At 41.5% G+C, this 24,967-nt stretch overlaps 1 protein-coding gene across 1 annotated transcript in view; it reads left to right on the plus strand.

The window, feature by feature from the left end:
• LOC140228817 (extracellular matrix organizing protein FRAS1-like) overlaps positions 1 to 24,967 on the plus strand; it is a 241,756-nt gene that overhangs the window by 169,672 nt on the left and 47,117 nt on the right. The window contains exons 11-28 of the mRNA XM_072309090.1: positions 244 to 1,632; positions 1,915 to 3,898; positions 5,153 to 5,286; positions 7,928 to 8,017; positions 9,786 to 9,933; positions 10,829 to 10,966; positions 11,383 to 11,523; positions 15,411 to 15,554; positions 16,839 to 16,979; positions 17,497 to 17,637; positions 19,036 to 19,209; positions 19,654 to 19,794; positions 21,026 to 21,169; positions 21,531 to 21,692; positions 22,335 to 22,478; positions 23,044 to 23,187; positions 23,755 to 23,895; positions 24,684 to 24,824. Of these exons, the coding sequence (XP_072165191.1) occupies positions 244 to 1,632; positions 1,915 to 3,898; positions 5,153 to 5,286; positions 7,928 to 8,017; positions 9,786 to 9,933; positions 10,829 to 10,966; positions 11,383 to 11,523; positions 15,411 to 15,554; positions 16,839 to 16,979; positions 17,497 to 17,637; positions 19,036 to 19,209; positions 19,654 to 19,794; positions 21,026 to 21,169; positions 21,531 to 21,692; positions 22,335 to 22,478; positions 23,044 to 23,187; positions 23,755 to 23,895; positions 24,684 to 24,824 (5,641 nt within the window). The remainder of the gene's footprint in view (positions 1 to 243; positions 1,633 to 1,914; positions 3,899 to 5,152; positions 5,287 to 7,927; positions 8,018 to 9,785; positions 9,934 to 10,828; positions 10,967 to 11,382; positions 11,524 to 15,410; positions 15,555 to 16,838; positions 16,980 to 17,496; positions 17,638 to 19,035; positions 19,210 to 19,653; positions 19,795 to 21,025; positions 21,170 to 21,530; positions 21,693 to 22,334; positions 22,479 to 23,043; positions 23,188 to 23,754; positions 23,896 to 24,683; positions 24,825 to 24,967) is intronic.

Here is a 24,967-nt window from a genome sequence, read left to right on the forward strand (position 1 = left end):
CTGTGTAACTAATTCCACACATTTCATTCACTCACGCATTATTATTTCATTGTTGCACACAAAAGAAGTTTCATGATGGGGGACATGACAGGAATCACACCTCCATGCATGAATTGGTCATCCAGTGATCCACCTTCAGCTTTTCGTAGTTTCCAGCACTACAGCGAGTTGATCTTTGAGGGACCCTTAGCAAAGAAAACCGATCAAGAAAAGATCACGTATGCTCTGCTTTGGCTGGGACAGGAAGGAATACGCATCTACAAAGCCTGGAATATAGACTTTACGACAGTGAAAGAACTGTTTGAAGCATTCGCAAAGCACTTTCAGCCGAAAACAAATTTTCGCCTGGAGAGATTCAGACTTCAGAAATTCCAGCAGGAGCCTGGAGAGACAGTAGATGACTTTATGAGCAGATGCCGCACACAAGTGCAGAAATGCAAATTCTCTGAACAGTCTGAAGTAAATGATCGTTTGATCGAGCAACTGATTCTTGGTACTCGCTACAAGAAGGTGCAAGAAATACTCCTCAGCAAGGATGAGAAACTTACTCTCGACACAGCACTTGACATAGCAAGAACGCAAGAGGCCACTGAGGCAGATATGCGGTCTCTCCGTAACCAAGCGGTGAACATTGATGCTGTCACACAAGGAAGACAACAGAGCCGCTGTGGAAACTGTAACTTGAGTCACCCTCCTAAGAAGTGCCCGGCCTATGGCACCACGTGCAAGGAATGTGGTCGCCCAAATCATTGGGCAGCTGCCTGTCGCAGTAAGAAACCCCGACAACCCTGGAGAGGCCGAAATCCTCAATCCCAAAGAGGAAAGCCAATGTTTCGTGATCAGCACAGAGAGAAAACAAAGTTCAGTGATCAACGCAGAGGCAAACCAAAGTTCGGTGATCAGCACGGACGAAGCCCTAGAAACAAGAGGCTACACGAGATGACTCAAGGGGCATCAAATCCAGATAATCTTGATGAAGACTTTGACAGACTTAGTTTTGAGTGCATCTCAATCGATGAAGTGTCAGCTACTCAAGCATTTGCAAAATTGAACATTTGGCTAAAACCAAATAAGCCAGCAACTTTGAAGGCCAAGGTTGATACAGGAGCTGAAGGAAACATCCTGCCACTGAGGCTCTACCGGCAGATGTACCCAGACCAGGTTGACGTCTCGGGACTCCCAAAGAAAGGGGTTCTACGACCAAACACGACTGTCATCACAGCCTACAACCAAACGGTCATCCCAAACCTTGGAACACACACTCTCCACTGTGAGCATGAACAAGCTGAGATTGACGCTGAGTTCTATGTAGTTGACAATAACGGCCCTGCAATTCTCGGTCTACCAACACTGGTTGGACTTGGACTTATCACTCTGAACTGTGTAGTCGAGAAAAAGAACACACCTTGTACCATCAAAGATGAAAGACATCTCAAGGACTTGTACCCTGGTCGTTTTGAAGGCATCGGAAATTTTGAAGGAGAGTACCATATCGTGATCGACAGAGAGGTACCACCCGTGGTCCATCCTCCCAGGAGATGTCCCATCAGTATCAAGGAGGACATCAAACATGAAATAGACCAGATGGTGGAAATGGGTGTTATTACACCCATAGAAGAACCTACGGATTGGGTATCCAGCTTGGTCTACACACAAAAGCCCAATGGGAGATGGAGAATTTGCTTAGATCCGAGAGACCTCAATAAGGCTATCAAACGCAGTCACGTGCCTATTCTAACATTGGACGAGGTTAGACATTAGTTCATCGGGGCCACAACGTTCTCCACATTAGACGCAAAGCACGGATACTGGTCCGTAAAACTCGACGATGAATCAAGCAAGCTAACTACCTTCAACAGCCCCTTTGGAAGGTATTGCTTCAAGAGATTGCCATTCGGTCTATGCACATCCCAGGATGTCTTCCAGGCCAAGATGACACAGATCCTTGAAGGATGCCCTGGTGTAATCGCGCTAGCAGACGACATCGCGGTCATAGGCAGAACTGAGGAAGAACACGATGCAAATTTGCACAACCTGATGACAGTTGCTACACAGCATGGACTCGTGTTCAACTGGGAGAAGTGCCAGATCAAACGTGACCGCATACGCTTCTACGGACTTGTCTTTGACAAGGATGGGGCCCATCCGGATCCTGAGAGGGTAGATGCCATGAGAGCTATTGAACCGCCTAGAAGCAAGAAAGAACTACAAGAGTTCTTGGGCATCGCCACATACATGTCGCCCTTCATCCCCAATCTGTCAGCCCTGACAGAACCCCTACGGAACCTGTTGAAGAAAGACGCAACGTTCAAATGGTCGCCTTCACACCAAAAGGCATTCCAAAAGACGAAGGACGCCATCTGCAAAGATGTTACCCTTGCGTACTTTGATCCCAGGAAGGAGGTCGTGCTGGAGGTAGATGCCTCAACACAAGGCATAGGAGCTGCTCTGACGCAAGAGGGCCAGCCAATAGCATTCGCTTCCAAATCGCTCACAGATGCCGAAAGACGATACGCCAACATAGAGCGTGAGATGTTGGCAGTGGTGTATGCCTGCGAGAAGTTCCATCCATATGTATATGGAAGAGAATTCACTGTTCTCTCAGACCACAAGCCCCTTGAAATGATCACTCTGAAAAATCTGGGTTCAGCCCCTCCCAGATTGCAGAGATTCCTACTGCGAATACAAGGGTACAACATGCAAGTCAAATACCAACCAGGGAAACAGATGCTCCTTTCGGATGCAATGTCAAGGCTCAACCCACTACCTGAGGAGTCAAGTGAACCGCGCATGCAGATCAACTTCGTGATGTTCTCGGACCGAAAACTCCAAGAAATACGAACATCGACCTCCCAAGATGTGGAGCTATGTGCACTGCGTGATGTGATACTGGAAGGTTGGCCGGAGGAGAGGAGAGATGTACACCAATCCCTGCGGAAATACTGGCCGTTCAGAGACGAGTTGTCCATTGAAAATGGCATCTTACTGAAAGGGCCGCGGATCATCATACCACAGAGACTGAGAGAGGAATACCTACACAAGGTGCACGAAGCACACCAAGGTGTAACCAAATGCCAACTACGAGCCAAGTCATGCATATTCTGGCACGGCATCAATAAAGACATTGAAGAACTGGTGAGCAAGTGCTCCATCTGCCAGAAACACGGAGATGCTCAAACCTCTGAAACACTCAGACCTCATGAACTATCTACCAGACCCTGGCAGACCATCGCAGCCGATCTGTTCACATTCGGGGGTGTAGAATACCTATTAGTGGCAGACACCTACTCCAAGTTCCCCATAGTGAGGAAAATGCCAGGACACCCAACAAGTGCAGCAGTCATCACCTCACTCAAAGAGATTTTCTCAGAGCATGGGACTCCAGAAAAGCTGATCAGTGATAATGGTCCACAATTCAGCAGTGCAGTGTTTGAGCAGTTCAGGAAGGAATGGAATTTCAACCATACAACATCAAGCCCACGATACCCCCAGTCTAATGGCTTCATCGAACGCCAGGTCAAAACTGTCAAAGCCACTATGGAGAAGGCGAGGGATGCAAACGCAGATCCAAACAAAGCTCTCCAATGCCTAAGAGCTACACCCCTAGACGCGCACTTACCATCACCATCAGAACTGCTCCTTGGTCGAAAAATCAGAACCAACCTGCCAAGCAAAATCTCAAACCAACTGCCCCAGAAGGATGAAATCTACCAACGTCTCCAGACTAGACAAGACGAGCAGAAGGGATACTTTGACAAATTGCACCCTAACACCCTACCTCCTCTACAAGAAGGACAGCAAATCCGAGTCCAGAACCAAGAGACTGGCAAGTGGGAGCGAGGAAGAATCACCAAAAAGAGACCTGAACCAAGATCATATGAACTAGAGACAGAATCAGGTCAAACCCTACGTCGAAATCGTAGACACATCCGAGGGACTGGAGAGAGAGATTTCAGAACCCATGAGTATGGTCACACATACCATGACAGAGACAATCACACCACTTCCACAGCTCAGTCAGAAGAACAAACACCCAAGCAGTCAAACGCACAACCAACACACAAACAGCCATATACCACCAGATTTGGCAGAAAAGTCCACACACCAAAAAGATATGGTGACTACAGAATGTAAAGTATCAGTTGAAATAACTGTATGGTGTTAATTCATTTAACATCTATAATAGATGGTTATGTTTGTTATGAAGTGTTTGTTCATGACTTAATGTACATATGTTATTCATTTTTAGGTCGGTAACCGGAGGTAGTATGCACAGAAAACAAAACAACTCGACACAATGGAAATTGAGGAATCATTTCATTTATTATCAGATATGTCAGATCTCAGGCAAACTTTGAATAAATATTATTGCATGGATATGTTATGAAATAATAAGTTGGTTCATTTGGATTAATAGAAGCGAAATTGGTTACATATGAATCCAGTCTAAATGTGTTAGAGAAGTTTCACTGCAAGACAGAAATGTATAAACTTAACATTCGCAACCGCTCATGTTGATATTGAAACCGATGGTTATACATGTATATAGAACTGAAGTTATATAGTAATTGTAAATGTGCACATTATAGGAAAATATGATACCGAGTATTTTAAAGTCTTCGACTTTTTGTGAAGAGAGGGGTTGTAGCATGATGTATAATTAGCATATGCACTATCTCATATGAGCGCAAGTACTCATTGCGCGTTGGTTGTAAACGGCCGTTCTACCTTAATAAATATCATGCAAGAAGCATGACGTTCTTGTTCCGAATCTCCGCCTCTGATAAGTCCGTCATTAATGTCCCTGCACCAATCAACTTATGACAGTCTCAAGACAAATGATTTGAATCGGGAGTGATGTTCTGTTTTTGTTTTATTTGTAATAGCATCAAACCTTTTCTCAGTGTACAATATAAATCTATGGTAATAATCACAATTAAAGAAAGAGTATGAAAGGCAAGGTATTTGATTTGTTTCTGTAAATGCTCTGGTTTGCAGGTGGTGTTAATAGCTAAATGATCTGAGAAATGTGCTGCAAAATTAATCACAAGCCATTAAACAGTAGGGATTATTTTAATGAGGTGCGTGGCCAAAAGTCACTTGTGGTGCAAAGTTGAGGAATATGGCATTTCGACCTTTGACCCCTACCCAGCTACCTGCGAGGCCGACGGAGTCAGGTGGTACTCAGGAGACATGTGGAATGTGACGGACTGCGAATTCTGCTTCTGCCGGGAAGGTCTGATCGCGTGCTTTCCCGCGGAGTGCGCCCGCACGGAATGCAGAGAGGTAAGGGGTGTACGTAGTTTGCAAGCACAAACCCTTGTCGGTCATAGGAAAGGAGTCTGTGCCAAAGCATCTATTTCAGGGTATTTGCATGTTTAAGCTCTCCACTGTATCTGCTCCTAACAAGGTGTTAGGAGCAGCTACAGTACATGGCCTATGGGACACTGCCAGTGGTGCTTGTAGTCTTTTTGGTGCAGACACCTTTACGACCGACAAGGGTTTGTGCCTGCAAACCCGGGTGTATGCGGATTAGAGAAGAGTGACCAGTGGTTTAACACATGCTCATAATAAGTGCTGATCTGCCAGCTGCGGTATAGCCATATGCAGTAAATGACGGTATCAGTTTGTTGGGATTCAAAAGTCACACATCAAATGACAACAGGACTTACAAGTAGCAGTTTTGTCAGACATATTTGATGATTTGCTTTGTCATGTGAGCCCTTCTTATTTTTGGAGTCTAGATCATTATCATTTATTAAAATCTTGATTTTATCACAATCATTATCAATCATTCATTCATTCATCACAAAGAGCAGGGTGCTAAGGTGAAGTGGTCCACCTACCTTCCCACACAAGAAAGATGAATGAATGACGTCCACCCTTTAGTAGTTCACCCCAGGTGACTAGCAATAGTCAACAAACAGTATCAACCAGGCCCATTGTGCCACACGAGAAGAAGAAACGGAAGAAGATTAGCTTTATCATCCATATCATCATCACAATCTCTTTTTTTTTTCCATATTTTCTCACCAAAATTTCACTTATTTAGCATGATTGTACCTTGGGAAAACGAGTAATGCTTTATTATAAAAACATGACGGTGAAAGTCCCCAAAACTTGTGTAGGCTCTTTGGTTTTATTTCCAATTTGGCTCCTCCTGCTGTTTCGCTACATTTTGGCATCAGATGAGAAAAGATTTTGTTTTTACTGTTGTCATGCCAATGCATTATAGTTTATTAATGTCTTCCTCCGTGGTGGGGAAAAAAAGAAAGAAAGGAAAGAATAGAAGACTCCCCCTTTCAAGCTCACTAAGACCATGTGACCTTTTGATACCCAGCCTGTATTATATTACCAGCATGGCGTCCATACACGTGGGCGGGTATTGTGTGGAATTTGGCTCAGAGGAGTGGCGAAATTAATCTATTCCTTTGCCTTCAGTGCTGTGGTGTGCTATTAGTAACTTCCATGAAATATATCCCAGACATCGTGACTTACTTAGCCTATTGACAGAGAGAGTGTGAGCAAGTAAAGGGATGGGGGGGGGGAGGGTTAGAGGGGGACGGGGAGGGAGAGAAAAGACCCGAGAGAGTGCTCAAAAGACGATTGAACGTGTAAGTCATGAAAATTCAAAGCTTGTTACGTTTGAGATATTGGTATTTTTTGTTAATCATCGTACAGGATTGTGTGAACGTTGTCCTAATGTATGATTCCTTATGTCAGCTGATGAATCCCAAGTATTTAGTGCAGAGAAAGCAATTCATGCCTACTTTAATACTCCTTGTTTACCATGTTACTCCCAACATCCAGTTTAGCATGGTCAATGCGCTGCGTAATGATGATGATGATGATGATGATTGTGATGATGATTTTAAGCACCTGCAAACTTTTCTAGCAAACCCTATACAAGTGTAATGCGTTATTATTTGATCATTGATGACGGTGTTGAAAGTGTTGAAACTTTCAGAAAGTCCTCCTACCTGCCACATCATGACATTATACAGTGATGCTTTTAACAGTGATAGCTTACAGTATACCTCATGACTCACAGGAGGCACATTCACCTGGTGTCTGTCAAGCCACCAATCCTTACGATCGTCACGCTCCGTCTCGCATGGTTTCATATTTGTCATCGCCCATTCTTGGTCCCTTAATCGTCTCGGGGTGCTTCTCAGGATTTGTTCCTCTTTATTGCTCATCGCATTAAAACCACTTATTCCCCCTTATCCCCCCCCCCCCCCAACCACACACACACACACACACACACATGTACACATCCAGTAGCCCAAGGGGTAAGGAGGAAAGGGGGAGATTGTCGGAAAAGTGTTGAGAAATAAAGAATGAAAGTGGAGACTTAAGAATGACTGCTCATGCTGGAAAGCAAAATGGATGTGAAATGATGTGGACATGCCAAAGACTAAGTCATCTGATTATTCCCAACATGTGCATAAACATGTTGGATCAATTCAGTTATATTCCCTTTCAGTAGAAGAAAACAAACAAATGATAATCAGTATTGTCAATATAACGCAAGCATGGTGCATGATGCCTTCATTATATAAAGTTTAGATACTTGAACAAAGTTTTTTTCCCTGTTTTTCTCTAATGGTTCCAAAAAAGTAAACTGAACCTTAAATGCATTTTAATCATAGCTCATTTTACAATCCATAATCAGCTTTGCGACTTTAAGTTTGGTGATTGCTTTTGTAGATTGGTTAGAAGATAGTTACTGATGGGACATTGAATGCAGTTGCATGTCAATTTAAAGTACAGGTTCACTTTTGAATAAACAGCAAATCTGGTATGATTGTTCGTAGTCTAGGTATGGCCCAGTACCATTCATGCTGATTTCACATATATGCTTGTTTGCTTGTCAACTCGTTTTAACCGTAACTGCATTCCTTTTTCCCCTTCTGAAATCCCCCAGGGTGAAACGTTAATACACAAGCAGGGACGATGTTGTCCAGAGTGCCACACACCACTTGGGTTCTGTATATACAACAGGATAACATATGCAGTAAGTACATTGTATATCTCTACTGAGGTTCTATTCCACCAATTCTTTCAACACTGTATGCCAGACTCAATGGCCCGATATCACAACAGTAGTGTGAAATCAAATCCTTGATTCAAATTTAGTCCATGGACTAAACACAAATTCAAAATAGACTGACTGTGGATGTGAGCGTGTCAGCTTGTGTTTTATTGGTGTAAGTCTTTTGTGTATGTGCTTTGTCTCACACATTTAAGCAGTCAGAATTTGCATGATCCATGGACTAGATACAGTTCAGCCAGCGATCAAGTTCCCCCTAGATCGCGATCACAGGCGATCAGTGATCGCATATGCGATATGTCGCAATCAATTGATTGTATGCATACAATCAATTGATCGCGTATGCGATCACTGATCGCCCGTGATCGCGATCTAGGGGGAACTTGATCGCTGGCTGAACTGTATAAGCTATTGTTGTCAATTCTGGCTGCTATGTTTGGGATTGGTCTGACGAGGGGCCTGGTAAGTAGGTTATTATGGTCACAGAACAGTTGTCCATTGCCTTGAACAGCCCTAGCAAGAACCAAAGAGTCCATCAATTATAGTACACAGCTTATATTTTCTGATGTTTTTATGTTCACAAATTTTGGAAGTGGACCGATATTTGCAAAATGTACCACTCACTGAAATGTCGCCTTCCATTTTTACACGAACGCTCTGCAGTATGTCACCAAGGTGAGAAATCCCTAACTTTATGCTTAAAAAATAATTTATACATGCCAAATAAACGGCAGATACAGTGGTGATGAGAATATCTCAGGGTCATGTTTCATAAAAGTCTGACAGCATGCTTGATTGGCAAGAATACCAGCAAACCAGGAAGTGATATTAATTCAGGAGCTGTTACCTGGATTGCAAGAAAAAAATCTAGTAAGGGGTACAGAGAGAGAAGACACAAAGAAGTGTGAAAATTTAACACATTTTTAAATCATCCATGGATGAGCCAGGCCAAGGTAGATTTGGCTTCCACCCGCATGTAGCTTATGTCAACGTAAATGTAGCATGTGCCATTGTTGGCCATTTAGTTTGACACATGATTTTTATGTAACCATGGTCACTGCAATGTCAGCAAAATTTTGTGTGGTGTGCATGGCGCATTTGGTCATTTGTGGTGAAGGAATCTGGTTTAGTATTTTGTCCTTGTTTGTGCGTTTTTTTTTTTTATGTTGATGAAAGCGAACTAATATGACGTAATGTAGTACAATTTCTGATTATCTGTAGATACTGTAAAACGAGGAATGTTCGCGTGCATTTTAACTGTGTAAATTTCGTGAGCGCGAAGATTCGCGAAATGAAAATGCACATGAAAGTTCTTGTCTACACCTTATGCATTGAATGCCAGTGGCAGTATGTGAAAATTTCATGTCGCAAAAAAGGCCGTCGGCTCCAATTTGCAAAAAATTTCATGCCGCGAATATATCCTGTTTTATAGTAGACACAAATGTATCTTACACATTTTTTTTTACCTCCTATGCAGCACTATTCAAATGCATATCAACTTAAGCTTGTACTCTGTTTTGTCTTTCTATCTGTATTATTTCCATATGGTCAAGCAGTGTCTCTCATACTCCATATTGTAGATTTCTAGATGTAATATCAACTTTACAAAATGAGGAAACAAGCACAAAAGTATATTTTTTTCAAAAGAGATCTGATATGAACCTAACTCAGGCATGCTTTTAAAAGAAAGATAAGTGAATAAGAAAAAGTGACTGAACATCGTTCTCTACAGGCTGGTGAGACGTGGCAGCCAGACCCTTGCAGGACGTGCAGCTGTGTGGACGGGGTAGCCAACTGTTTCAGGCTCGACTGTCCTCCTTGTCCGGTGGGAACGGTCCCCCAGTCCAGCCCCCTGTCCTGCTGTCCACAGTGTGTTGCAGGTAAAGTGTGCAGTATATCTTAATGCCAGGCATGATGCTCTGTAGATTTCAATCTGATTTAAATCACGATTTCATTTTGTTTCTGAAGTCTGTACACATTTTGCTATTTCTATGTGTAAAAATCACCTGAAAATTTTGATTTCCTGTTCTTTTTTAAAACCTCAATGTCATTCTTTTAATGCCTTGTAAAGACATCTGTGATATCCACGACAGTAATAGCAAACAACAACAACAACAAAACAACAGTTTGTCACTTGAAGTGACAGTACTGTTCATCATTTAGAGCCATTGTGATATTCCTGGAGATACATCTAACCATGCTGATATATATCAGCATGTCACAAAGAAAAAAAAAATTGTGTCTGATGTAGTCATCCTGTCTTTATGAGCTCTTTGCTCTTCTATATTCTAATGCTCTCTTATCAGGTGGATAGTTTAACTACTAAAAGATGAAATGGAGCATTTTTGTTTGTTTGTTTTTTAGCCCTTTTTGTGCCAGGGACTTTGGACTGTGTGTACAAGGCTATGGAGTTTTTTTTTTTTAATGCTAATTGGCGCTCAAAGCAAACAGGAAAAACATAATGCTACTGGTAGTATGTTAACCCAGTAGAGGACGAGTGCCTAGTATACTAGGGTAAGTGTCTATGGGAAATGCGTTACGTAGCAAAATTAGTCCATCCTCAATGAGTTAATGTTGATTTCCATTTTGTATTCCTTACTGAAACTTGAGAAGTATAGAAGATGTACATTTAGTATCTTTAGCTCTCCTTTTTCCTCTTCTCTTTTTCTAATTCCTTCCTTCTCTCCTCTTTTTCTGTTCCTTTCATTCCCTTTATTCTTATCATCCACTTCCATCACACACACCTTCACTCTCTCCCATTTTGTGGTCATATAGTGCAATGTCCAGTGGAGTGTCTGTCATGTGATGCGATGGGCTGCACCTCGTGCCGCCAGGGGAGACTCTTAATGGATGGTCAGTGCGTGATGGACTGTCGTCCGGGCTCGTACCGGGCCACCGACACCACCTGCAATGGTAAGGGGATCGGTTCTGTGGTAGAATGCGTGGGTCACTGTGTTAACGTCATCCAGCTTTGATTGTGGTTTCTTGTATAGTAAAGATAGTCAGTGGCTTGATAAATGATCTTTTATGCCATGTTACATGTATTATACAAGGTCAGAGGACTTCACACTATGTAAAAAGACAATTTTTTTACATGCTCATTGCCAATAGCATGGTGAAATATTTGTATTTTGAAAATCTCAATTCATCCCTGTGTCATAAATTTGTGTTTTGTGTCTTCAACATTATTCAGTCAAGAGTAATGAGTAGATATGTGTAGGTCGGTTTGATTGTGATGTTAAAAAAAAAAAAAAAAAAAGATATCAATCCCCTATGCTTGATGGTTATTGCTAGGGAATATAACCTGAATTCTGTGTTCCTCTCTCAAGCCTGTCACGAGAGCTGTGCCATGTGTTCGGGAGGCACGGAGTACCACTGCACCAGTTGCCATGGCGACGGGCTGCTGCAGTGGGGCCGATGTGTTGCCGATTGTGGACCTGGGTTCTTCCAGCTGGATGGTACATGCCAAGGTAGGCTGTGATGCTATGAAGTAATCGGGAAACTTGATACTGTTCAGACCTCAAGTTAACTGATCCTTTTGCCTCAATCTAATTGTAGAACATTGAACTTGTAGCACTAAAAGAGTGCCAATAATTTTTTTTTTTTTTTTTTTTTACTGTAGAAACCAGCTTTTTTAAAGATAATGGTTTTGAGGTAGCAGCTTGATGAGAGCATATTTTTCATACATACGCAACAAACTCACCGATGTTTACATTTCTTGTAGAATTTACTTCAGAGCTTTTTATTGTTTTCTAATTTTTCCTTCGGAGATTTCTGTCACTCTTCCAGAACTCAGCAGAACACTGTTATTTATGAGAAATATTTGATTTTATTGGAGGGTGTTGTAGCCTTCTTCTTCCTACTGTTCCATTTCCGGAAAAAAAAGAATGAAAACTAATGAACCAACAATCTTGGAGCAAATTGACAAAAAGTTGATATGTCTTGTGCCAACAGAACCCTTGATGTGTTGAACCAAAGTAAAGCATGTTTCACTGTGTCTGTGCATTACACATGTTTGTGTCTGTTATGTATTTGTGCTTCTGTTAGAGTCTATGTCTGTTTTGTTGTGTCATTATGTGTGTCTTTGATAATGTGGCTTGTGTGTGTTTGAGAAACTTTGTTGTGTGTCTGTCTGTTATAGTGTGACTGGTTGTGTGTGTTTCTGTGATGTGTCTGTGATGTGCATGTCTGCATGTCTGTGTGTGTGTGATGTTGTGTCTGCATGTGTATTTATGATTTTGTGTCGGCATGTGTCTATGTGTGAGCGTGTGTGTTTGTGATGTGCCTGTGTCTGAGAAATTGTGTCTGTCTTTGTGTGTTTTTGATGTTGTGTCTGTGTCTGTGTGTGTGTGTGTGTGTGCATCTGTGTCTGTGTATATTGTTTCACATGTAGCTTTCTGCATGTATGCGTTTGTCTGTGTTTGTCAGTTTTTTGTCTGTGGTTGACTTTGTTTTTGTGCCACTTTGGAGTTTTGTTTTGGGGAAAACCTGAGTATGATTAATCATGATGCTGTGTTTTTAAGCGACCCACTCCCACAGAGCATAATATGAGACGGTGAGTGGGCGGGGCAAGTTCATGCCTCAGCGTTCAGCCTTGTGGCCTTTTTTGGCAGGATCCATTGCTCACTGGGATGTGGAGGGATTTTTTTTTTCATTTTTTTTTTGCTTGAGTTTATTAGATTAATTACACTCACACGCAGGGGAAAATATTTCCATGTTTATCAGATTCAGACAACTTCTCCGCTGATGGAGGTGATAGGATGGCAAAAAAGAAAAAGAAAAGAAGGAAAAATGAAGTGAAAAAAGAAAGAGTACTTCCACATATCCTACAGTTTGTAACAGTGTCGCTTTTATACTTGCCTTTCTCACAAAATACATAACAAATAAGAGGGTTTCCTCAGGTAAAAATATGCATCAGATATATGTAGAAAATAGAAACCAGCATATAAATGGTCTTTAACTGATTGTGACTAAAAAAAAATAAAAGAGCCAGTCCATAGGCCGTAAAGACTTTGGAGCTTAGCTGTAGGAATATATTGGCTGTATGTGTATACGATGAGCGATTTACTGATGGTTGGTGCAAGAGAAAGGTTGGTGTCAAATTTGAAATCATGACAGACATATTTCATTCTCACCTACAGTGGCCAAAACAGGTATTCAGGAGAGAAAGTACTGCACTACAGTGCAGGGAATGCTTTAGAAAGCACTGAAATATTCCCCTGGCAATCTTTAGATGGCCTAGGTAATCCATGGGTAGATTTATGAGGTAGATTTAGAAAAAAGCCCCAAAGTTGTTGTAAGATTTAAGGCCTAAACAATTGTTTGGATAAAGATTTCAGAGGTGTTGGCGTCATACCACTTGATCTGTGTACCCGCTACAACAAGCTCCAGTGAAGCAAAATTGGGGGGACTTACAGGAATTTTCTTTGCAATCTGGGATTTTCTGATGTTGCCAGGTATGATGTTCTTTTTTGTACATGGTTATACAGTGATCTCTAAAAGGCTTGCCAGAGTATTCTGTACATTTCTACATAGAAATGCTCTCAAAGCATGTAAGAGTATGTTTTGTGAGGTGTACATACTGTAACTGTCATGATGTTTTTCTTTTGCTTCTTTCGGCACGACAAATAAAAATCGATTGGCTTGAATATACTACTTAACGTTCAAACGCCTTGCATTTGTTGCAGATGCATATCAGAGATACTGTACACTGTATGGGACATTTTTTTTTTTTTTTTTTTTTTTTACAGTAGTTTTATTTTTTTGCAAATTTGGCGACTTAACTGATTCATGCAATCAACAGTGGGTGACAATACTGTCATCCATGACACAAATGCAATTTAGTGCAGTCAGTTAGGGAGGAAATCACTTTAACCCTTTTTGTGCTCTGAATGCTGATTAGCACAGAAAACCCCATAGCATTGTACAAGCGGTCCAAAGTCCCTGACACAGAAAGGCTTAATGTGCTGCTAATTCTGTCCCAGAGGTTTGCAATTGTGAATTCAACCACTTAACAAAGTTGTCTTACAAGTCCCCATTTGCGAAATAGCATACTTGCGAAATATATCCTGTATGCTGTACAGCAGATGAGGATCAAGAGGTTTGGGCCATTCGCAATGGATCTCCACCTGAAGGGTGAGATCAGGGCTAAAATATCTCAGGTGTGCATGTGACTTATGTCATGTTTGCAGTGGCACAATAAATTTAGGAGTACATGTATTAGTCTCTGACTGGCTATGATACAGGAAGTTATCACTTAATAACACTAGTTGGTCCAAATAAAACTCTGGAGCATTCTGTGGCACCATTTACTATTCAAGAGCGTTTGAAGCTGTAGCACTCTACCACCATGTAAATGTCACAATGTCACCATTTTAGACATGTATTGTAGGGGTGCTGGATGTGGGGAAGGGGGGGGGGGTGGTTGACTGGGAAAAATGTACAATTTTACAGGGTTGAAGGTTGAAGGAAATTTTGCTCGGCAGGAAGTGGTTTGTCATTAGAGCTGTAAAGTATATTGTATTTCCCTCAAATGATTCTAAGCGTTCAACGTTGATCACGAAATACGTAAGCTACACCTAGTAATGTCAATGCACCAATGATGTAATGCCACAATGTACTGACCAGACTATTCATGCTGCTGATCAAAATGATTTTCCTTTTGCATGCTATGGTGTTACAATTCATTAATGAATGCATGGAAATTGTATTGACTACTTGACATGTCAAAGCGGTTATGAGTATGTGCCTTCATACTTCAGTGCGTATGTTTATTGATGTGCATATTCAGTTTCCTTTAATGGGTACTGCTGGGCAAGGACTTTCTTCTTGCCTTAAGACAGGTACAACACCTATAAACATAAAGTCACAATCATTTTCACCTCAAAAATTCCAACTTAGTGCACCCAGTCTGCAATGGCGTGATGTGCATGCATGATAATGTACACTGTAGCTAGTCTATAGGGCCTACCTACTGTATGTGCTTGAAAGCGACTGATGCTTTACTATCATTTTATACAATTATCGAAAAGTGGACCTGATTATTTAGGAACAATGAGCATTGAACCTATGCATATCATCAAGACACATACACACTCAAAAGTCAGATACAGAATCTATATATTCAATAAGTTCTGTAAATACTGTAATTATTTATCACTGTTCTTGTCACAGAAATCACATCTGTGCTATAGGTATTTCATTGGCATGTGTTGTTAAAAGCAAAAGTAGATAAACAAAGGTCTACCTTAGCCAGATGGTCCCCTTTAATTCTTTTCCTTTCTGTGCTATTTTTGTAGTTTTACTTTTGTGGAAAATTACTGATGCATTTCCAACTCCCTCCCGTTCTTTTTCCCAGAATGCAATGCCACGTGTGCTACGTGTACTGGGCCGAAGTGGACCGACTGTCTATCCTGCGCCAACTCGAGTCATGTGATCAGAGACAATGGCTGCGTGCCAGAGTGCGGCCCCCGCTACTACCTCAGGGACAATCACTGCTACCGTGAGTAGCCCAACTGGTCATTGCTTTCACCCTTCCAACCCCAATCTCCAACCACCCCTCAACCCTCCCCCTTGCCCATTTTCATCGTCAATGATGTTAGGTAATCTGTGTATTGGCAAGTCTTGATACGTGCACTGAACATTTATTATAGGACAGGTCAAGAGTGTGTTGATTTTTACTGACCACCCATTACCTCACTGACAATAGCCACTGTAAACACATGATCACACACTCGTAGTAAGAGTTTGCATGTTAAGAAAGTGTCCTTGCACACAGTAAGAGATGCCTATTTGCTGGCTAACCATGCATCTGGTACATTTACTGTGCATCAAGTAATTACTGGAAAAATGGCATATTAAAGTACCACGGGATGCATGGTCTTAGTCTATGGCAGAACAAAATGAAATGCACCTTGTAAATTTACCATCAGTTCACAAGATCAAAAAATTGATTCCTGGCAAAAAATTTGTCTCCTGTTCTATGAAACAGATGATGCAAATGTCTTTTCATGCGTCAGTAGGAATAGTGTGCATGCGGTAACTATGGAATTTAGCCAACACCCACCTGGCATTGTGTCGTGGGTTACTGTATACGGCGAATATTTTGCGAGGTTTTTATGTTCGCCATTTTCGCCAGTCAGGTGCTATTTGCGAAATTAAAGTCACGCGAAAATATGGACTCTGATCCCGATGTGAATATGACGTATGCGTGTACACTTCTCCGTTCAGTACAGGACTCCGCAATCGCAAATTTAACCACTCGCGAAATCGTCGGGAATTCCCGATTCGCGAAATATATGGCGTATACAGTATACAGTAAACATTCCACAGTTACCTTATGCACACAATTCCTACTGATGCACACAGACCTGTGCATCATTTGTATATTGGCTTCAAAACCATTTCGGTCTACCGCACCATTTAAAATCATATCATCTTAATGTGGAGAAGACTTTCTGTAACATGAAGACAGATATCACATTCCTTTAACCCTGTGAGTACCACCAATGACTTGCTTGCATACAATCCCTATGCATTTTGACACGATGGTCCCAAGAGGATTTCTTAAGTACCACCTGCAATGTGCTGTGATAAGTTTCAGTGCTCTGCTGTTTCTAACACTACAATTTCACATCGAACCATTCACCATAATGGTCTTGACTTATTCAATAACCACTTTGTAAAGTGTGATTCATGTTTAAAAAGAAAGTGTCCCTATCATGGGAATAATTTGATATGTTATATCACCCTTTCCTCCTTCTGCTCTCTCTTACTTCCCCTGCAGCTTGTGACCCCTCGTGTCAGTCCTGCTTCCTGGATAGCCCCTGGTGTGTGACCTGCCCCAGGAATCACTTCCTGGAGGACGGCACCTGCGTGAGGGAGTGCAGTGCAGGCTTCTACCAGGCACCAAACGGATTCTGTGAAGGTAGAGGGACATTGTTTGGATGCTGGCACGTCTGCCATGACAGAACACAGCAAAATCTAAAGCACTATTTTAAACCAATTATGTATAGTTCCATATCAATAGTTACTCATGATAATCTCTAAAGTTGCAGAGGGCTTACCTGACTTAGCAACAGCTAATGTATTTGTGTGTTAAGTGCATTCCAGTTGATTTAAACAAGAGAACTTAAATTGCACATAACAAGCAGGACAGGAGTTATTAGCAGGATGTCATGTAAATTTGAATACATTGTGAAATTCATGTGTTTGATATCAGGTTCAGTGCTGGATTATGTTTAGTTATCCATTCCAAAGGTCTCATAAGAGGGTTCTGTTCCACAAGCAGCGTGAAGAGGAGTGAAGTATCTTGAAATGGAATGATCAGCGAAAACCATGCATTTCACCTTCAGAGAAGAAACCTTCTGATTTGTTAAGTTAGTCTAAACTTTAAGCATGACTTTAGTTTACACCATTTGTTGTCTTTTCTTTTCCTCCTGCAGCCTGCTCGATAGCATGCCTGTCCTGCAGCGGTCCAGGGATTGACCAGTGCACCTCGTGTCCACGTAGCTTCGTCCTAATGGAAGGCTACTGCTTGCAGAACTGCTCCCTAGGGACCTTCAACGAGCAAGGACAGTGCTTCGGTGAGATACTGGCATCCATGTCTCCCCCGTCAAAAAGACCTGATAGTCAAAGATGCTTAGGAACACAGTGGTCTAGTGGACAGGTCTTTGGGCTCTTGCCCAAGAGAACATGGCTTCCAATCCCCCACACCATACACACTTTTAGACAAGATATTTGATATCAAATTTATCCTTCATGACCCAGATGTAGAAAATGGGCACTTGCCAATGGTGGAGTTGTGACAGTGGCAGGGCCCCTTTGGAAAACTTCCTGTGCCAAAGAGGCTATCTTGGGTATATAAGAATACTGTGATAATCATATGCCCGATACAAAGGTATTTTAGAATATTAATGCTTTACATCTGTTTTACCCTATGTAAACCGGGGCAGCAAAGTGCAGGTACATTATCAAGGTTTTTTTTTGGATAAAAGTCGCAAGCCACACATTGGCAATTGGATGTACTATTTCTCTCTGTCATCACACTCTTACATTTTAGGTGATAAAAGTTGCACATTTCACTCATTATCTAAAACCAAAATGATCTGATGATGGAGCTCTGTCTGGGTAGAAGTGACAGAGTCTCGCCCACAGCAAGCCACATTGTACCCCCCTCCCCTCACCACCCCCCCCCCCCCCCCCACCAGCCAGCCCAGAGATACCGGTAGTATGCACCCCAAGGCCACCGCCTCCTCCTCCTCCCAGACTCTCAGACATTCACTTCCTCTGTGGTCTCCCCCAGCTAGGAATTTCCTGCCACCAATGCCAAGGGGAAAAACATTGTGACAAGTTTGTTTTCCAAATATTCTGACAGTATTTTTGTTGAAACAATATTCCCTACCCCCCCCCCCCCCCCCCAGTTTGTGCTATACCAAGAACATGAAGAGTCAACTCAAGGTCATTGTCTGTGAAGGAAAAAAAAAGAAATGTGGTTAACCTAGTCTGCTGAGAATCCAGATGGAAAATGCATGTTAATTGAATCCCAGTGACTTGAAAATCGATTATTTTGATCACACAAGTTCTGCAGCAGTCTGGTGAAAAGGAAGTATTTTTTCTTCTTTTAAATCATACAGTAATGTGCTTCAACAAAATTTCAGTTCTTTAGATAACATGAAGACTTCCTGTTGTTGGGTGTGAGAACAGAGTTAGAATATTGTTGGATGATGTTCTGAACATAATGTCTAGATCAGACTATCATTTAGTTGCCGTAATGATGGAGCCATAAATATGAATGGAAATAAAATGTGATGCTGTAAATTTCAAGGGAACAGTTGAACACTTGCAGAATTGCCTGAATCGCCAAATGCAGTATTACAAATTTGATAAGTCAATGCATGGATTGAAAATATAATTCATAATCTGCACATGAATATTTGCTTGACTGTAATTTTCCTTTGTTTCTGTCCCTCCCAAATATGTAGCCTGCCACTCCTCCTGTCACCAGTGTGAGGGTCCAGGTCCATCAGACTGTACGTCCTGTAGGTTTGCCACTGAGCTGGTACAGACCAGACCACCGTTCAGGGGGGAGCTCCGCGGCTCCTGCTCCAGCAGCTGTTTGGAGGGATACTTTGCTAGTGCCCACGGAGTCTGCCTACGTGAGTCACAATCAGCTAGATCCCAGTGATGAAATATAGTTATGGTTTCATCATTTTTCCCCTTCTACCAGCCTAAATTTGTGATAAGAATGAAATCCGCACACATGATTTATGGTTCACATGATGATATTGTGAGTAAAGCGTAAAGTAAGATGTTTAGTTCATATGTTAGGATGTGTGAAATTGAAATTAATCAAGAAAGTTGTGCCTACAGATTATATTTGGCAGATCAGTTCAGTTGGTCAGTTGGTGAATTTTGAACATATCAAGGAATCAGTGTATAAATGACTGTTTTTTTTTGTGTGTTTTTTTTTTGTTTTGTTTTTGTTTTTTGTTTTTACAGATTTCTGTATCAGGTATTGACTGTTTGTTGAAGTAAATTACTTGGATGAAAATAAGGACCAAGTTTGCTTTATGTCCGCTTCTTGAAATTACCCTTTCCAGCATGCAATCCATCATGCCTGACCTGTTCAGACTCGAGCCTGGACGCCTGCCTGTCCTGCCGCTCCCCACTCTTCCTGAACCATGGCTACTGTGTGCGGACGTGTGACAATCACCAAGTAGCCATACAGGGCATGTGTGTCGGTGAGTACTGGTCTGGGCAGATCGTTTGATAATGAGGTGAAACTGCACGATGTGATGTGTATACAAGGCAGATATCTTGTGGATGGTTAAATTCATGAGTGACAACCAAAACCAGTATTATTCCCTTTCCTCAAAAACAAAACTGTATACTGTGGGGTGTAGACTTCCAGATGCAAACAAATAATAGGACTTTTTAAAGCTTGTACAGATTCTTTCCAATAGACACATCTTTGGACAAGGCATTTTACTGACAATTTCCCCTCTTGACCTGGGTGTACAATTAGGTACCTGGCAATGTTAGGGTGATTTTAGTGGAAGGACCGTTTGGGAGAGTAGTGCTGGCAGTGATAAGGTTAGCCAAGGTGATAAGGACCATATCATCCTTGCCATTATCAGAAATGGAAGAAAAGAGGTAAGGTACTATGGGGAGAAGGATTGAGGTACCACATGTTTCCTTAGGAATGAAAGTGATGTAGAAATGTTTTGACGGATAGGTTGATGCTCTTGGCACACAAAATGAGGTATGGGTGAAATGCAAAGAGAGGAAGAGATAGATGGAAGGAAAATTATCAAAGAGGAAAAGAGAGAGGAAGTTATGGAGCAGACATTTTGATGTTGAAAACAAACAGCCAAGGCCAAAGAGGGGGCCATACTGGATGAGAGGGAAACAACAACAAGAGTGCAAACAAATGTGTGAACTAGCATAGGGAGCATAAAGCATTACACCTGTCATTTTTTTAAGCTGATATATTCCATGCTGTCAGACATTAGTCAGCATGTCGAGGCACCCACAGTTGATCTCATGGTTGCCAAGTCTGGTAATCCTGTGTAGTCTGGGAGAAAAGTCTTCTGCATGAGTTTTGAAGTCAAGAGCTATGGAGAGGATAATACATGAGGAGACAGAAATGTTGAAACAAAGAAGTAATCATGTACTTGTATATCACATTATTATTTTTTTCACATCATTTTTCAAAGTCTGAATGTGTTATTGGCACATTTTCCGTTCACCCAGCATCTTTGGGTGAAAGTTTCTTGTTTCTCAGTGAACATTGTTTGGGAGAGTGGTGATGCAAAGCAAAATTTCTGCCAATAAATGAGGAGATAGGGATGGCCAATGCTGTCCTTCCACTGCAAAATATCTTGAATACCAATTGCATCATATAGGAGTAGCAGGCTATATTCCAGAGGATGATTTATGTTTGTGCTCGCACTGTGTATCCTCCGTACTCAGAATGTCACCCTAGCTGTGCGACGTGCAGCGGACCAGAGGCCAATCAGTGCACCGGCTGCTACAGTCCAGATTCTCTCCAGGGGGGCACATGCAGCCCGGGATGTGGCTCCACCCAATACCCTGGATCTCTGGGGCTGTGCCAAGGTGGGTGCCCATAGCTGAAGCAGCCTCATTACCAACAATGCTAGCTATACAGTGCTCACTCTTACTCGGGAGCCGCTTTAGAGGGAAACCCACTTAAATGCAACAGAACTTGATGTAACAAATTTTTCAAGGGTTATTTCCACCGCTTAATCGGAAAACATAATCTTGTTTTATCGCGACAAAGTCTGGCTGAAACACTTTCATTGTCTGTCTCATTGTCGGTTGTTCACGTCTAAAAATGATAAGTAAATCCTTAGAAATTTTTGCACAGATTTAATTTCCTCACCAGAAGCTTTTAGATCAGTGTGATTTTATTTGTGGGTGTGTCTTTCTTCATCTTTCTCCATGGTGCCAAAAACAGAGTGTGACTCAGCGTGTGGAACTTGCTTCGCCAACCCCGAGGGCCAGGGGAGCAAGTGCACCCAGTGTTCTGGTGGTGGGGGTGGCAGTTACCCCCTGGGGGATACCTGTGTGTCGGAGTGCGGGACGGGCTTCTACCTGGATCAGACCAACATGTGTCAAGGTATGTTAGCAATTAATGCTTTAATTTGAGGGTGTATCTGGATGTGTCTGTATGTTGTGAATCATGTGTTAGTCCCTTTATGGATCCAGTGCTGCTTAACTGAGCTGCACTTCTGCCATTTATGTCACATGACTGAGTTTCTATATAGACTTCAGAAAATAATTTTACAAATTCTCATGGAACATGGACAGTCTAGGGCTTTATTTGTATTCAAAAGTTTTGATTGGTTCAGCGATGTGATATAACATACAGCATTTTTGCTTGATGATTGTTGAGCAAACTTATAATTTCCTGCAACTCCTTATGTAGCAGAGCCTGAGATTGAAACATTTACTTGAGGTTCTTGCAGCTACTCCATGACACTTCCATTCCAACAGGTGGTTCCCACGCTATTGCTCATGATTTTCCTTTACACTACATGAACATTTGGTTAAAACAGCATTTAGCACCTAAACTACAGCTTTAGTTTCACAATAAACGGTACTTTAACTTTTCAACTAGTCTTTTAACATTTTTGTCTTGCTTTCTTACCAGCAGCAATAACAGTAAGCATTGAATTTCTTGTCTACAATGAGATAGATAATGAGTTAATTATTTAGAAGCCATCATATCTGGTTTTTGATCTTCTTTCCACCCCTGTAGAGTGCCACGCCTCCTGTAGGACCTGCACCTCCTCGGGGGTGTTTGACTGCACCTCCTGCCATGGTGGACATACCCTTGCTCACACCGGCATGTGCTCCACGGAGTGCCATGCTGGCTACTTCAACGATGGTGGCATCTGCAAACGTAGGCAAACACAATTTTTCTTCTTCAAAGTTGTTCTCACACAGCAAATATCTTTGTGTAATATTTAAAAAGACAGTCAACATACCAGAAAAGAAAAGTGTTCCTTGGCACTCTCTCTCTCTGTTGTTTGTTTTTATACATGAAAATTTTCATTGGTTTAAAGTGTTACACTGTAACATATCATCTTTTTTAAATCCATAAAACTAGTGATTATAGTTGGAGAGTTATGGATGATGTCCATGATTTGGAAATTGGTTTTACCAAATATATTGGATTTTGTCACTAAAAAAACACACCAACAACATATTGTAATAAAAAGTATAATAGAGAAAGGGAGATGCCAGTGTGTAATTTGAACCCTTTGTAGCATCCATTTAGCTGGATATTAAGATGCATTCTATTTCTCTTCAATTATCATGTCTGAAACCAAGTGTAGATTTTGTTTGACCCATAAATTGTTTGCTGAGCCATTGTTTCACTACTTGTATTAGTTTTTCTCAGCGTTGACTTAGATATTTCTCTTCAGGTTTATATTCATTATTCTTTTCTTTTAATGTTCTATCAGCTTGCCAGGAGAACTGCATAGAATGTGAGAGTACCATCCAGTGCCTGGTATGCAGAGACCCCAGCGCCGTCCTTCAGTTTGGCGAGTGCTCCTCCCTCTGTGCAGAACAGTACTACCTGGATCCAGCTACCAGGCTGTGTAGGGGTGAGGCCAACATCCGTTGCTAGGCAACCACCTTGGAAAGAGAGCGTGAATCACATTGAGTTAACTTACTCAAAGTCATTGTTTAATGACCGCTTGCTGCGTGCTTGGCTTGGTGCATGAGCTTTCATTTTGGAATGGGATGGATGGATGAAAGTGGGGGAATATTGATAATTTTTTACAGATTTTAACATTTGTTATCAGGGCTGATACCTTAAGAGTCATATGCATTGTGATACTGGCCTGTGATGTGTATGTCGTAATGGAAGAAGAATAGATTTTTTTTTTCTTTTACTTAGGCTTACCCTCCTTGTAGGAGGTTTGCCTTTTGTTGATCTAATTTCTTTTTACCTCTGAAAATATACTAATAGATTTTTAGGTACACTTGACAGGAATCATGTAGAGTCAGCAAAATACCCTGAAGAAATTCTGTTTTCAGAAATTAAACACTGCACTCTCCAAGTCATTTCCCAAGCACAAATGTGATGTGATGTTACTGTCAAAATGTAATTCACATAAGTTTTTATATTTAATCTCTGTTCAACAAATCACCTTTGACCCCCGTTTTAGAGTGTGACTGGAGCTGTAATTCTTGCAATGGACCAGGACCCAATGACTGCACCCAGTGTATGGATGGCCTGAGGTTAAAGGAAGGTTCCTGTGTGACCCAGTGTGGTGAAGGTTACTATGAAGCCAGAGGAGAATGCAGAGGTGAACATGAGAGAAAACTATGTTGATTTTTATTTCATTTGTTTTATTTGCCAGTCTAAAAAAGAAAAAAGAAAACCTAGACATGCTCACATGTTCTAAGACACCATTTCTTAAAAGGGTGAAAAAAAATGTATAATTGTGGCAACTTCACAGCGAGTGGTCAGTCTGTATTAAAGCAGTGAAGGTGTATTACTTGATTGGTGGATTTTGTACCTTGGAACGCGTAAGTATGCTCAGTCTCAGAATTTATATTCGTATATATTTTTTCAGCCTAATGGATGATTGACTGACGCACATCTGTTCATTTGCTTGTTAGTCTGTTTCATGGATGCTTTCATATCTCACAAGGTTTGTCTTCATATCTAGCTTGTAGAGATTTAATTATGGCAGATTTGCAGAATACAAATAGTTCTGTGTTCTCTGTTGTCACAGGTACATAGCAGATCTTTGCTAGTATGCACAAAAATTGGACAGTTTCCTATTGTAGTGAGAGTTGGTGTCATAGCAACTTCTTATGAAGTGGAGCTCTAGATCTGCAGAGAAATAAGATAAGCAATGGCAAAGGCAGACGCTGGACTTGACAGTTTGACATGTGTTGCTCATTTGAGCAAACCGTGTGTAGTGAAACGTTACACCCTTTCTGTGTCAGAGAATTGGATAGCATGTACAATGCTATGGGGTTCTTTGTGCCAATCAGCACTCAATGCACACACCACGGGTTAAGGATTGAATAGGGAGTATCATACCATACTTTCATACCATTGTCTTTTTGATCTCTGTGCACACAGAATGTGGGGACGAATGCTTGACGTGTCGCAGTGTCGGTGTCTGTACCACGTGCCATCCGCCACGCCTACTCCTGGATACACAGTGCGTCATGCAGTGTGCCGTGGGATACTACAGTGACTACGCCACTCATACTTGCATAGGTATGTTCCCCCTTTCTCTCTCACACACACATATATGCAAACACACACGCGCACATATGCACACTTTTTGTTATTTCATAATTTTTATTTGATTTCTATGATTTCACCTGACAAAAACATTCATCTTGAATGTATAAACACAA

Source organism: Diadema setosum, chromosome 5, assembly GCF_964275005.1.
Source record: "Diadema setosum chromosome 5, eeDiaSeto1, whole genome shotgun sequence".
NCBI lineage: Eukaryota > Metazoa > Echinodermata > Echinoidea > Diadematoida > Diadematidae > Diadema > Diadema setosum.